Here is a 15,273-nt window from a genome sequence, read left to right on the forward strand (position 1 = left end):
GGTGTGCCAGGCCCAGTAGAGGTGGTTGGAATTGGGAGCCATGGCTGCCTTGATTGGGGGTCGGAGATGCAGAGGTGATGTTGTGGGATGGCAGCTCGGAACCACAGTGCCCCCAGTAACAGCTGAGGTGATTGGGGGAGGAGCTGCAGCAGGCCCAGCTGAGGCCAGAGCCACAATGGGCCTGGAGGCAATGTGGGAAGCGGAATGGCTGGGAGCTGCGGCAGCCCCTGTGACAGCTGCAGAGACAGTAGTGAGAAGGAGGTAGGCAGAGCAGCAAGGGTGGGGGTGAGTGGAGTGCTAAGGGTGGGAGGGGGTAGATAGGCAGAGCAGCAAGGTGGCAGTGAAAGGAAAGGGTACAGAGAGGTGACTGGGGTTGTCAGAAGTCAGAGGACTAAGCAGTGGTCAGTGGGGGAATTTCCCCATGAGTTTCTTATGGATCTCCTCTTGTTCCATTTAATAGACAAGGTAGGGTTTCTGCATATGGGAGTCCTAAATATGCCAAAAATGTTATTAGGTAAATTAAAAAGAAGCAGTCTCCCCAGAACAAGCAAATATACACTGCATATGATGATTGCGCTTCAGAAGTCATGAAATGCTGAGAGCAGTTGTGTGTCAGGTGAAAGGTGGGAAAAGAAGAAGAGTGAGGAAGGGAAATTGGCCTGCTCAAGCCCCTAAGAGCTTTAGGATTCTTGATGGCATAAAATATATCCCACCCATCTCCACCCCAAGTCTTCCGTACAACAGAACAGTTAACACACTCCTCTCTAGTATTACATTGTTCACTCTAGTGCTATAGTGGGGCTACATCAGTAACTTTCAGCTCACCTGTCCCATACCTCTTGTTCTTCCTCTCTCTTGCTGTTCTTCAAAGCACCTGAGTTGTTAAATATAAAATTAGCAAAATTTCTGTAGTAGGGCTTCATATAGAGTAGAATACGTCATTGTAGATTCCTGTGAGTTCTACTGGAGTAATATTTTCTTTCTGCCATCTCTTAGCAATGCTCTCCATATATGGCTAAATACATCTTTATATTTTGAAATATTTTGAAGTATACTGTGCATCACTGTTCCCTCTAAACTGAGTTAGTGTGAGCTAGCTCACAGTGTTTTAGCCTCCAGCTCACACATTTTTGTCTTAGCTCAGGAAGGATGGCTCCAGAGCGAACTAATTTATGCAGTAGCTAAATCGCTCGCTCACAACTTTAATGCCAGTAGCTCACAAAGTAGAATTTTTGCTCACAAGACTCCACATCTTAGAGGGAGCATTGCTGTGCATACAAAGATGTCCCCTGTGCATGTAGAACTGGGCAGTGCTTCAGAAAAATGTTCTAATAGTACAGCACAAGAGTGAATTGACATGGCGATTGGCAAAGGCTTGCATTATTGGGAAGTGAGGCATTTAATCATCATGTTGTGTGAGTTTCAAAATGCCAAGTAGGGACAGACAGACTTCTTCCACCAAATGTTCATGAGGAACACACAGTCAGGTTTTGTGATGCTGATTTTGCATTGGCTCATACTGCAGAAGAACCCCCCCCCCAAAAAAAATGTATATACGTTTGAGATACAGGTGCGTATTTTGTCAGAATGCTCTGGATCATTTTGTGAAAATAATGTGTATTTTTTAAAAAAAATGCACTGATGTCTTTGAGGCAAGATGATGCTAATTTGAGTAAATTCTGGATTGCACAGTACATTAATTCCCTAGTGTCTCTCTTGGGAGACTGAGAATCTTCTCAGTGTAAATCTGTAGGAAGTATCATCTGTAAAAACAACAGTTACATATGTAAGTAAATTTTCTTTTGCAAGTTTGAAAGCAAAATAAGACAAACTTGAGTATAGAGTAGATGAAGCTTGCATACCTAGAAATTATCTCTATTATTCAGTTTTCAAGATTATGGGCACTATTGAAATAAACTTCAGTATGCTTAAACAGTACGTGGATAGAGAACTGCCAGAAGTACAAGCTGGGTTTCGAAGAGGTAGAGGAACTAGAGATCAAATTGCCAACATTCCCTGGATTATGGAGAAAGCAAGAGAGTACCAGAAAAACATCTACTTCTGCTTCATTGACTATGCTAAAGCCTTTGACTGTGTGGATCACAACAAACTATAGCAGGTCCTTAAAGAGTACCAGACCACCTCACATGTCTCTTGAGAAACCTGTATAAGGGTCAAGAAGCAACAGTTAGAACCGGATATGGAACAACTGATTGGTTTAGCATAGGAAAAGGAGTACAAGGTAGTATATTGTCACCTTGCTTATTTAATATGTATGCAGAGTACATCATGCGAAATGCTGGCCTGGATGAATCACAAGCGGGAATTAAGATTGCTGGGGAAAAGATCAACAACCTCAGATATGCAGACGATACCACTCTAATGGCAGAAAGGGAAGAGGACCTAAAGAGCCTCTTGCTCAGGGTAAAAGAGGAGAGTGCAAAAGTGGGCTTGTAGCTCAACATAAAAAAAAACTAGGATCATGGCATCCGGCCCCATCACTCCTTGGCAAATAGAAGGGGAAGTTGTGGAAGTAGTGACAGACTTCACGTTCCTGGGATCCCAGATCACCGCAGACTGTGACAGCAGCCATGAGATTAAAAGACGCCTGCTCCTTGGGAGGAAAGCAATGGCAAACCTAAACAGCATGATAAAAAGTAGAGACATCACCCTGCCACAAAAGTCCGCATGGTCAAAGCAATGGTATTCTCAGTAGTCATGTATGGCTGCGAGAGTTGGACTATAAGGAAGGCCGAGCGCCAAAGAATAGATTCTTTTGAACTATGGTGCTGGAGAAGACTCTTGAGAGTCCCTTGGACTGCAAGAAGATCAAATCAGTCAATCCTAAAAGAAATCAACCCTGACTGTTCCCTGGAAGGCCAGATAATGAAACTGAAGCTCAAATACTTTGGCCACCAAATGAGAAGGGAGCACTCCCTGGAGAAGACCCTGATGCTGGGGAAGATTGAAGGTCAAAGAAGACGGGATGGTTAGACAGTGTCATAGATGCAACGAACATGAAATTGAGCCAACTTCAGAGGACGGCGGAAGACAGGAAGGCCTGGCGTGATCTGGTCCATGGGATCACGAAGAGTCGGACTCGACTGTGCGACTCAACAATGCTTAAACATGAATTCTCCCTTCAATCCCTTGCCGCTGCTCCATGGAAGAGAAATTATTGAAGGGGAGGGGAAATATCTGGTTAGCCTCTGTTGTAAGCTCATTTTGGATAACCCCTTTAAAAACAGGCCATTCTTGAAATCAAGTGTTGGGTTGTGCTCTTTCACTTGTGGAAGGAGTCTTCCATTCACAGAACTTGAGAATTTCTATAGAACCTACTGGTAACAGCATTATGTGAAACTGATTTACAAGTTGAGGGGGGGGGGTCCCAGGGGAAGGAGCACGTCACACTAACCCTCCACTGCTAAATGTTGGGAGTAGTTTACAAGCTCTCATTTCATGACTGACAGCACTTGGATTGACCTGTCTCAACAGTACTTCCCCCTTCCTTGGATTCTCCACCTTGGTCTTCTTCCTTTTCCTCTGCTCAGAGTTTTGCAGCTCTTTCATAATCATCTCTGCCAGTCAAGACAGGAGAGGAGCTGCCGCCTCTAGGCCCAGACCCCTGTTTCCGTGTCAGGTCTCAACTAATTCCTGGTCTCCCGAGCCTCTTTTATTGCTAGACTTGTTTTGGCTGCACCCTTAGCTCTTTCCCCCACCCCCTTTTCTTGTCCTCTTCCTGAAGGTCACTGTCTCTATTCCTTTGCCCTACTCCACTGGGCCAGTTACCACCTGTCTGTTTTGGTGCCTTCCCTCATTCCTGCACCAGGGCCTGCCAGCCAGCCCCAGTACTGGGTGCCAATGTGCACCACTGAGGCTAGTCCCATTCCCAAATGCCAGCTGGCTGGTTCATCTGCCCCTGCTTCTGCCACTCATACATTCTCAGTCTAGCCAGCCACCACAGAGGTTCCCTGTGCTAGGAGGTTCACTGCCAGGCTGGTTTGGGGCCACTGAATGGCTGCATCTTCAGTCCCCACCCCCCAGGGCTCAGGTAGGAAGCAACAAGGTAAGGATGGGCCATCAGGACCAAGATTCTCACAAGCACTTCTGGAGACAGTACTGGTGGAACTTTTCTTTCCATTTACATATTAAACAAGCATGTTATGCTTTGAAATGTAATCAGTTCAGTCTGCTTTAAAAAGTAAATGTTGAAGATCCTCGAGATTAATAGCAGAATTTAAAACTGTAATTATTTTTTCAGTGATACTTGTCATCTTTGGGTTGGATCCAGACAGCTTTTCCGCAGTTGAAAAATGGAGGTTGTTGGACCTGCATGGACAATAGCTGTTTGTGATGGGGGCTGTAATAAGGAAGGGAATTAGATAAGACTGCATGAATGAAAATTTGGCTGGATCTACCCCATTTAATCCTGTCCAGATAGTCCTGAGGAAATTAACCAACAAACTAAATTAGATGTCTTGCATATTATTTTATATACAGTCACCCTTTCTTGCTGAGACTCAAGGTGGATTACAAAATATAAAAACAATGCAACAGTAAGACATCCAATTAACAATGCAATAAGGTTGGATTACAAAATTAGAAAAGAGTGCAATAAAATTATGTGAGACAGGATCAGGGTTGTTTCATTTAGAAGGTGAGCAGTGGTAACAATTTCATTTATTCTTATCTGGTTTGCAACAATGTAGTCTTCAAAATGAGGGTGTAGCATTCTTTTTAAAATATGTACATGGGGGGCTTCAACCTGTGGTAGCTATTTTTTTAAAACATGCTTTATGATAAAAACAGAAATATAACCTGGTGGTGATTTCGTTTCCACTTGAAATAGTATGCATACATAATTGTAAAGATTCAGAAGCTTCTGATCTCGTTAGACCTCTTGTCTTTCGTTGATTATGTGTGTTCCCTTTTTAATTAACTGTAGCCAAGCAATTCAGAGGAAACTGGTTTGTTTTGGAATGAATACTAGTGCTAGAAGTTTGTTTTTTAAGAGAGTAAGCATTTTCTGTGAACTGTGCTTTCATGGGCCTAAATCAAAAGCCAAAGTATCACCTAACATAGCTGTTTTATTTCCTTTGAGAATCTCCTTGGTAGACTATCTGTAAGATTCTACAAAGATACTAATCGTCTGCACACAAACATTTTGTTACTGCCCAATACTAATCAGGGTTGCCATGTGCTGTCTGGCACGCCAATGGCTAGTGGGAGAAAGAAAAAAACAAAGTGACAGCGTAACATCACTAACGGGAAAATCATAGAGTTTTCAGTGATTCCTAGAGAGGACTGGCATCCCTTGTGAGTTTTCCCAGAAGCCGCATCATGTCATGTCACGCTGTTGCTGATGGCTCCCCTACCTGATCTTCCTCTTGCTGCTATTTCCATGATGGAGGTGGCTTTTCCCATCTCTGTTTGGATGCAGCCTTTGTTATAATCATACGTCATCTTTTATTCATGCCAGTAGGCTTTTATTTTCTGACAGTGCTTGTTCTTTATATTTATTTTATCATCTTTTTATGTACACTGAAGTAATCATCTGCAAATGTGAATGTCAGGTTGAAACTTCTCCCCGTGTCCATTTGCTTGTTAAGCAGTGCGTGTATATCTGTGTGCCTGCATGTGCTTTGCATTCTGAACTTTTATTTGCAGCCTTTAGTTTATTTTTATTTAATTTGGCTGAGTTTTATACATCTATTTTCTCACCTGACATATCTAGGGGGCTTGGAGTACCCATAATACGGTGAGCCCACCTTCCTGGTCCCCAGACATTTCAGAAGGTCGGGAAACTTTTAAATCCAGACTGCTATCTGGCAGTGCCATGTGGAGCATCAAAGTGGTAATTAATCTGTATTTATCTTCTTGTTACCATTGTTATCTCTCTGCTAAAAAGATATTGGTGAAAACTCTCCTGAAGCCCAGCTTCATTAGCATGTTACCTTTTTTAATTTGGATTTTAAACATCTAGCGCATTCACATTTGTTTTTAATACATACCCGCCCTCCAAACACATAGGAAGATATGCTTTTGCCAAAATCATGAATATATAAAACCGCACATCTGGTGAGTTGCTCATTCAGTTGTGTGTTGTGTTTGACCTCCCTTTCGGCCCTAAAGAGCTATCAAGTCCTAATACCTTTAGAAGCTTAACTTGTTGTGTATCCTGTACACAGTGACTGGGGTGCATGCTATAGTCTCTGTCAACATTGTGTTTTGGATGGGGCCTAAAGGTGTAGGTGGAGCTTTGAGAATAAGGTGCCCCAAAATTTTACAGACTATCATGAGTTTTGGAGTTTACACTGAATAATTCTTCCATGAGACATACACACACAAAAGCAAAACATCTGTATGAAGATAACCATTATGACTTCTTTTGACATGCAGTAATAGTTATGCCATTTACATACATTTTAAAAAGCAAATTTAATTTGTAGCGCTGAAAAAAGTAAAAGAATCTGATATTGGAGATCTAAATGTAGGTTCTTTTTATGTTTGAGTTGATTTTGGTGTCTACATAATTGTACTATTACATGCTAATGTTACTAATTTTGTTATCTTATGCTATCTGAAAGAATAATGTATACTAATGATATAAGTAAAAGTTGTTGCATGCTTCTCATTAGTAGAACTTACTAGCTTTGTGCTGCTGCTTTTTATTATTTGTCTTGTTTAAAAAGATAGTTGTGTTGATGTGTTTTATTTGATTTACTTATCTCACATCCTTTTGTACAATGCTGCTAGCAAGTGTGCAAAGTAGTCTAATACATTTTTAAAAACACATAACATGCAGAGTGCTTGTTCTGTTACCACTTAGTATTATGAGTCATAATATATATGGTAATACCGGATATCTTTCACAGTAATTTCTTATCTAAATAGTAGTTTACACTTTTAGAAGATGTTAGCCTTCTGTCTATTCTAAAATCAGTAAAAGGTAGAAAGACCTTTTTGCATGAATAACTTGAGCCTGATCATCAATAATTTCCTTTTACAAATTCCCATATTATTCCTTGTATGAAACTTGTATGGTCCTTAATAGAGTGGTGTCACAAACTGGTTTGTGTGTGTGTGTATAAACACAATTAGTTTTATGAAAACATGCAACTTCTCTGTCAGTATGTTATAATTTAAGATGATAATGTTAACAATCATTTCACGCTGGTACTTTATAAGTATATATGTCAAAATACATGTAGCTAAGTTGAGTGGGGGGGGGTGTTGATGTTCCAGTGTAGAGTTTATGGCAGTCTTTCCTTTCATTGCAGGCTGTTGAGGAGATACTATCTGGTGTCTTTTTTATTGTGGTTTGAGTACTGAAATGTGTGTGTGAGATGAACAGAACTTGAACAATGAACATATTTTGAAATTATTGTTAGTGAGTGTAAAGCAAGTGATTTTTTCCCCTCAAGTAATCAATATATATTACTTAAACTAGACAGTGGGATGAGGGATAGGTATAATTTTTATGAAATTGGTTGAAATCTATCCTGAGTCCATAGGACAGGGCAAGGTATAAATATAATAGTGTTGCCAGGTGAGGCTGACAAGCTGAAGGGGGACTTATCAGGAGGCTCAGGGAGAGGGGAGGGAAGAAGTGCGATTGAACTCCAGAGAGAATTCTGTGTGATCTGGCCATTGCATTTAAAGGGACATAGTTGCTTTTAAATATCTTCCCTCCATTGGAAATAATGGAGGATGGGGGCACCTTCTTTTGGGGCTCATAGAATTGGATCCCCTGGTCCAATCTTTTTGAAATTTGGAGGGGGCAGTGAGGAGAGGCACCAGCAGCTATGCTGAAAATGTGTGCCTCTACCTCAAAAAAACAGCCCCCCCCCAGAGCCCCAGATACCCACAGATCAATTCTCCATTATAGTCTCCATAGGGTATAATGGAGCACCCAGTGGCCATTCCCCCCACACATTTTCTGATAGCCCTAAAGTGGGGTGAGGGGCTCAAAATTGGGGATTGGCAACCCTAAAATATAATTAATAAATAAGGATAATTGACAGATTCTCCCAAGCACCACCCTCATTGCACCACCAAAAACAAGTTCTACCTACTTTTGTGAGCCTGCTGTAGTAAATGGTTTGGAGGTTTAAGTTATTGCTAGTCATCGCACTTGGCCTACTTCATAAGAATCATTTCTCTTTCTTAAAGAGTTCTCTGAAGATGTTGTGTGTGGGAGGATTTGTTTTGTTTTTTGTTTTGGTTCTTCTAAGTCTCTGACTTTGCATTAAATAGGGTCGTGGATCAGGGTTCCCTGGAAAGCGGAGACCACGTGGTGCAGGCCTTTCTGGAAGAGGTGGAAGAGGAAGGTCAAAACTGAAGAACGGCATTGGGTGTCTTCTTACTCCAGGGGTAAGAATCCATGACGTGCCTGTAATCTGTCATCTAAATTGGCCTGATCAAGCAAAATTGGTAATGAGAAGAGTTATAAGAGCTGACTTACATGGATATACCACGGCATTACATATTCTGACTAGCATAGGCTTTCTAGAATGTAATTTGAGCAGTCCCTCAGCTCTGCTTTGAGGCTTGTAACTGGCTATAGTGATGAGGGAACGTTCTACATGTACAGAATATTTTGCTGTCCCCAATTTCTCTGATTCCTCTTCAGAGACTGCTAGTAAGAAGGGAAGATGGTTTAAAATCACTATTTAAATTGTGGGTTAAATTAATGAGAAAGGGGCTGGAGTTTTTTCTTCCAATACAGCAAACTTATAATCAATTTATACACTCATATTTCAAATGTATTTTCTTCATTTATACTGCGTCTTTCTCCCCAGTGGAAGCCCAGAGCGGCTTATACCATTCTCTTCCTCCTCCATTTTATCCTCCCAACAACCCTGTGAGGCAGGTTAGGCTGAGCGTGTGTGCATGACTGGTCCAGTCATTCCTAATAATTCCTAGCGTGGAGCCTGCCCTCATCACTGCTGCTGCTGCATACCAGGTCAACTCCCACACAGAGCCCTCCACTACAACCCCAAGATCCCTCCCCAAATCTCAGTCCCACTCAGCCAAGCCACCACTAGCACATATGCAGTGTTAGAATTCTCTATCCCAACATGTATCACCCCACACCCATGTAACATTTCTTTTTCTATTTAAACTTGCTGGAGTTCATATACCCAGTATCTCCACATTGGCAGCCATCCGGATTCTCATTGTTGAACTTGCATACAAAGCCATTTGCAGCAAATAAGCCATTTGCAGCAAACCTAGAAGAAATTGCTACTTGCCGGGGGTCAGAAGCGGTCTGCTTCTCATCAAGCTTAATGTATATCATTAAGTTGCACGTAACTAATATGCTTTGTTGTTTTCTAATACATGTCTGTAGCCTTCTAAAACAATCCTACATATTTTGTTTTTTGTGTAGGTCATGGATATGGATACTTTGTCTAGCAAAGACGAGGAAGAAAATTCAATGCACAATACTGTTGTACTATTTTCCAGCAGTGACAAGTTTACTTTGCAGCAGGTTGCAATATCTATTAATCTTTATTTTCTAGCTTGTTTTTGTTTGCTTTAAACTGGGAGATGCATGATGTGCCATTTGTGGACTGCCCTTGTACAGGGAGCATGAGCACTGCAGGTTGTGACTCCTGAGCTCCTCCTGGGGTTGAGTCACTGAGAACTCTTTCCATTACAGTGGCCATTTCAGGACATAAGTCAGATGTACTCATGGCTGCTTATAAAGTCTTACAGAGCAGAGCTCACCGTTAAAGAATGTTATACAGAGTTTTCATCTTTTCTGTGATTGAAGAGGGAGGGGCGGGTAAACAGTGTTCACCTGCCTTTTGCTGAACCAACTGTAGAGTTCCTCCTGGCCTTGCCCCATGGCACTGGTGGGCAACAAAACCACAGTGCAGCAAGACAGACACTCCCATCAAATGAGTTGTCTGCATACCAACATTTACTGCATCAAGTACCATGACTTAAATGAGATGCATATCAAATTCAGCATCAGAGTATCCATGCTGCTTTGCTTTTAATGGGATACACATCTGGATGTGTATCTGTATATTCATCCATAGATGGGAGTCTGCATCTAGTGCACTTTGGTGTAAATCCAGATACATAACCGATAAATATACCACGCCATCCTAAGCAGAGTCACACCCATCTAAGCCCATTGGCTTCCAAATGGACTTGGAAGAATATAATTTGACTTCGGATCGTGCTGTTAATACATGAATTAATTTTTTTACTGGAAAGTTGTAAATGTCTTATGTTGTATACATTGTAATTGTTTTAAGAGTTCTATAGTACATCCTTTACAAAAAAGCTCAAGGTGGTTTTGATAAGCATTTTACTGAACCACTAGAAGCCTCCTACGATGTCCCAAGGTTTAATAGAAAAGAAAGATGTGCTGAATTGCACTTCAGAAAGGACTGGAAGTCTGTATATTTAAATATACCTCTTAAGCAGCCCCCAAATCAATCATTCTCTCTCTCTCTCTCCCCCTCCCTCCCTCCTTCCACAGCTAACTTATGGCAACCCTGTAGAATTTTCAAGGCAAAAGACATTCAGAGGTGGTTTGCCATTGCCTGCCTGATATTCCCATCACAACCCTGGTATTCTTATTTAAATACTGGCCAGGGTTGTCCCTGTTTAGCTTCTGAGATTTGACAAGATCAGGCTAGCAGGTCAGGGTTTGTATCTTTAGTACTGGTTATTAACTGAAAATATCTTTTTTACATTCTAGGATATGTGTGTCGTTTGTGGGAGCTTTGGCCAAGGTGCGGAAGGCCGATTGCTTGCCTGCTCCCAGTGTGGTCAGTGTTATCATCCCTACTGTGTCAGTATTAAGGTGAGTTCTCTGAAATGATTGCTGACTTACTCTACTTGAATATGCCACAATGATTCCAGTTTTGACATTATTAGCAGTGTTGTTAGCTTGTCAAATACTCCTCTGTAAGTATAACCATTATTTGTATGCAGCTTGCAGAACGCTTTAATTAAATGACATTTCATAGCTGCAAGTGAAGTTAACCTTTCTGTAATTTTGCAGCCATAAATAGAAATTATCCATCAGTTCATTAAAAGAAAGTATTAAAATATAAGCTTAAAACCTATAGCAGGATATTTTCTTGAAAAAAATTAAACTGCATCTGCATTTACGAAAGCAATAAGGTTCAATTAATTCAGTTTGTCTGTTGGCTGTCAGAATTGACAGCAACTGGAGTAGTTAATTAATGTTTTACATTTGTTAGGCTAGGAGAGAATGTTCGAAAATTAAATTTGGGTAGTTATAAGATGACTTATGCACAGATAATAAGCTATTTGCTGCCACATATAAACTATAAAGTGCCTTTTTCATTTCATAAGTGCTGTTATTTAAAATGTGGGTTTTATTTCATGTGCCACATCATTTAAGTTAAAGTCTAGATAAGCTTTAGAAAATGGCTCTGTGTTTTCAGAATAATGTTATTTTGATAGCACTTTTTTCCAAGATAACCAGTACAAAATATTTTGTTTCAAGCTGTAATATAAAATAGGGTGTGATCAGAAAACATGGACTACTTGCCCGCCTCCCCCATAAACTTGTTATCTTCTGTACACACAATGATAATGATTCAAGTGATAGAGTGATTTTTTTTCAGGAGTGTTCACAATGGTGAGGAGACTATTTTAATCCCTGTACTTATTTGGAATATACTGTGGGTTAATTATTCCACAACAGAGGACTTGTTGTAAGCATGCTTTGAAGGGGAGTGTGGAAAACTCTTACGTTCAAAACATACTTCATATCCTGTTTAGGAAGGAAATTAGAATATTGCTTTCAAGGAAGTCTCCATTTATTTCCTGAGTCTTGCACCATACTATTGTTCATTGGATTGCACCCATGGATGAAATGCTGATTCAACATTATTTTATTTATTTATTTATTTATTTATCCTTAGATTTGTATCCCGCCCTACCCCAAAGGCTCAGGGGTGATCATGTGGAAACCTGTCCTGCTCTGGGTTTTGGGTGTTTTTTAGAATCTACTGCTTAATTCTTGCTTCAAATCCCAGTTTGTGAGGAAGCATCAAACTCCAGTTTATTCTGGCAATCTAATTTCAGATTGAAAGCTTCCAAAACCAAGTAGCCTTAATTGTTCGAACAGGGAACAGTTAAAATTTTGTGTCTCTCCATCACAAACAGGCCTGTTTGTTTGTAAGGTCTGAATGGAGCAAAAGCCACTAGATATAGCAATGGCCAGTGGTTGCTTTAAAAATCCAAAGAGAAAGGTCCGTCAACTGACAGCTACTAGCCGTGGTGTCTAACATTTCAGCCTCCATGTTGAGAAGTTGTGTAATTTGAGTTGGCTTGGGGACAACAACAGGATCAGCTTTTGGTCTTTGTGTCCTGCTGTCTAGGGATGTCTGGCTATGGGGAAAAACAAGATGATGGAGTAGATGGGGCAGTTTTCTTTGAACAGTACATAGATAATCTTGTTTATGTATATTGCTGGGTTACAGCTATACTCTAGAAAAAATAGGGAAGTAAAACTGCTCTAATACTTCCATCTAAATATTGTAGTAAAAAAAAAAATCCAAAATGCTCTATGTTCAAATGTTGTTTTTCAATTTCAGTACATTTATATCTGGATTTTCAGCATTTGAGAATGGCCACCTTTTAAATCTGAGCAGAGGAGTTTTCTGAAAACAGATGCTTCAACCAAATTCTTGCGTATCTTGTTACCACTGAGCATACATCTGCAAAAGGATTTTTAATTTTTCAGTAGTGTAGAGCACTTCTCGCCCAGGGTGGGGAGGGCTGCAGATATTAGCACACACAGCATACTTTCCCAGAAGGACGGAAGTAAATTGATAGTAATAAAAGACTATAAAACAACTGTGATTTCTGTGGGGCTTCTGAGAGTGATTTGTAGATTGTCTTCCTCTATGCAGATTACAAAAGTGGTGCTCCACAAAGGTTGGAGGTGCCTGGAGTGCACCGTATGTGAAGCCTGCGGGAAGGCGACTGACCCAGGACGGCTGCTTCTTTGTGATGATTGTGATATCAGTTATCACACGTACTGCCTAGATCCACCACTGCAGACAGTTCCCAAAGGAGGGTGGAAATGCAAATGGTATGTGTGGCTTCATTCTTTATCCTGTTCACTGCTAACTTTGGTGTTGCCTGTTGTTTTCAGTTAACGTAGTGTAGGGTGCAGAATTGTCCAAGGGGTGTATGTGTTTGTGTGTCTTGATTTCAGCCCTAAACAATTGAGGTGGGAATTATTATTCCAGGACTTGTACATTCTGCCTATAATGCTTTAAGAGAATTAAGCAGATGTATTTTGTGAGTTCAGTTTGAGAGAGCCACTCCTGTTTTTGTGTTTTTATAGGTGTGTTTGGTGCAGACACTGCGGAGCGACTTCTCCTGGCCTAAGATGTGAATGGCAGAATAATTACACACAGTGTGCTCCTTGTGCAAGTTTATCTACCTGTCCAGTCTGCTGCTGCAGTTACAGAGAAGAAGAGCTTATTCTGCAGTGCAGGCAGTGTGACAGGTCAGGGTTTCTAATACACTGTGAATATTTTTTCCCATACCACAGTCATTCTTTCACAGTATGATGCAGGATGAGAACCAGTTTATTTGCAAGTTTGGTTGCTTGAATTTACTTGCTGTCTTCTTTACTGGAGCTATGAAAAAACAGTGGTGTTTTCTGACCGAAAACTACAATTTGTATCACAGATGAAACAGAGAAGAAAACTACCACCTCCTTCACACACCCACCAAATGCAAAGCTTCTGATCCCCATATTTGAAGAATAGATGCTGTACAGACCCAAGCACACATACCAGATGATTGTGGATCTTTTGATTTCAGTGTCCCAGATCCTGAGTATTTAGAGCTCAGATTGTTCTAGCTGCTTCCACACAGGATTCCCCCCCCCCATTACATGACTTGTCTAGATTCTCATTTCCTGCAGATTAAAGGGGAAACGCAGGACCTAGATATCCTGATTTTTACAGGTTTCAGGGGGAAACTGCGGAGTGGGTGCAGGTGGAGCATCCCTTTGGACATTCCACCTATAACCACTTCAGGAACAGGAGCAAAGTAAAACTCTACTTTCAAACTGCCTTGTGCTGTTTTCCACCACTGCTCCCTTTAAAGCTTTTAAAGTGCTTTTTTTCCTTACTCAGCTGTGCTCTGCTGGAGTTGCAATGCAGCAGAGAAAGGGAGAGTCTAAGGTGGAGCAGTGACAGCAGAGAGGGCAGCAGGAACAAGTGTGCGGAGTTGCTGTTCTCAGCACTCCTACTCCATTGGTGCTCCTGTAGGCAGGCATGTGCCCATGGGTCCAGCCTCTGTATTTGAGTATGGGGCTCTGTTGAGAATTAGGTATACTAATTTTCCACTACCCTCATAATGATCTCCTGTTCCCCTCCAAGAAAGGTGACTGTGGCAGAATGCATGCTTATAGTCCAACATACATCACTGTGATGGAACCTAGTACAGCTCATTTTCCTGTTGTTCCCCTGCATTAACTAGGTAAAAAGGTGAAGGTAGAGGTTCCCTTGCTCGAAAGCCAGTCGAATCCGACTCTAGGGTTGCGGTGCTCATCTCCGTTTCAAAGCCGAAGAGCCAGCGCTGTCCGAAGATGTTTCCGTTGTCATGTGGCCGGCATGACTAAACACCAAGGTGCACGGAACGCTGTTACCTTCCCACCGAAGTGGTACCTATTTATCTACTTGCAATTTCTTGCTTTCGAACTGCTAGGTTGGCAGGAGCTGGAACTAGAGACGGGAGCTCACTCCGTTATGCGGCACCCGGGTCTTGAACTGCAGAACTACTGACCTTCCACAGCCTGCAGTTCAGCGTCTCAACCACTTGAGCCACCGCAGCTCCGGTATTAACTAGGTAGAGCTCCCCAAACGTGCAAAGAGAAAGAAAAGTAAAAATCATCCCCCCCCAAAAAAAAAATACAAGGGTAAATCTCAGAATTTTTAGATGCCTTTCACAATTAGACTCTCTTTCCTTTTCTCCTTTTCACAATAAAAAAAAATTGAAACCTCTAAGTCATTATATTTGAACAGAAAACAAGGACACATATGTAAGGTCAATTGAAGATGGATTCATTTCTGTTTTTGTAACATCCATAATACAACAGTCTGTTACTGAGTCTAGACTTCTGGTTTAAGCGTTTTGCCGCTCGGACGTGTCTCGTCTTGCTTAGATGGAGACGCGCCAAGACCCGGCTGACGGGAGGGGTTTGAGTTTGTCCCAGACCACCACCACCCCGGGGTCTCTGTAGGAGACCCCCAG

At 41.4% G+C, this 15,273-nt stretch overlaps 1 protein-coding gene across 1 annotated transcript in view; it reads left to right on the forward strand.

Annotated features, from left to right (window-relative positions):
- Positions 1 to 15,273, forward strand: part of KMT2C (lysine (K)-specific methyltransferase 2C) — a 110,689-nt gene that overhangs the window by 5,211 nt on the left and 90,205 nt on the right. Inside the window, exons 3-8 of the mRNA XM_015426350.1 lie at positions 5,735 to 5,854; positions 8,257 to 8,373; positions 9,392 to 9,493; positions 10,721 to 10,825; positions 12,912 to 13,093; positions 13,352 to 13,516. Coding sequence (XP_015281836.1) covers positions 5,735 to 5,854; positions 8,257 to 8,373; positions 9,392 to 9,493; positions 10,721 to 10,825; positions 12,912 to 13,093; positions 13,352 to 13,516 — 791 coding nt within the window. The remainder of the gene's footprint in view (positions 1 to 5,734; positions 5,855 to 8,256; positions 8,374 to 9,391; positions 9,494 to 10,720; positions 10,826 to 12,911; positions 13,094 to 13,351; positions 13,517 to 15,273) is intronic.

The sequence above is a fragment of the Gekko japonicus genome, unplaced genomic scaffold (genome assembly GCF_001447785.1).
Source record: "Gekko japonicus isolate JY-2015 unplaced genomic scaffold, Gekko_japonicus_V1.1 scaffold691, whole genome shotgun sequence".
Lineage (NCBI taxonomy): Eukaryota > Metazoa > Chordata > Lepidosauria > Squamata > Gekkonidae > Gekko > Gekko japonicus.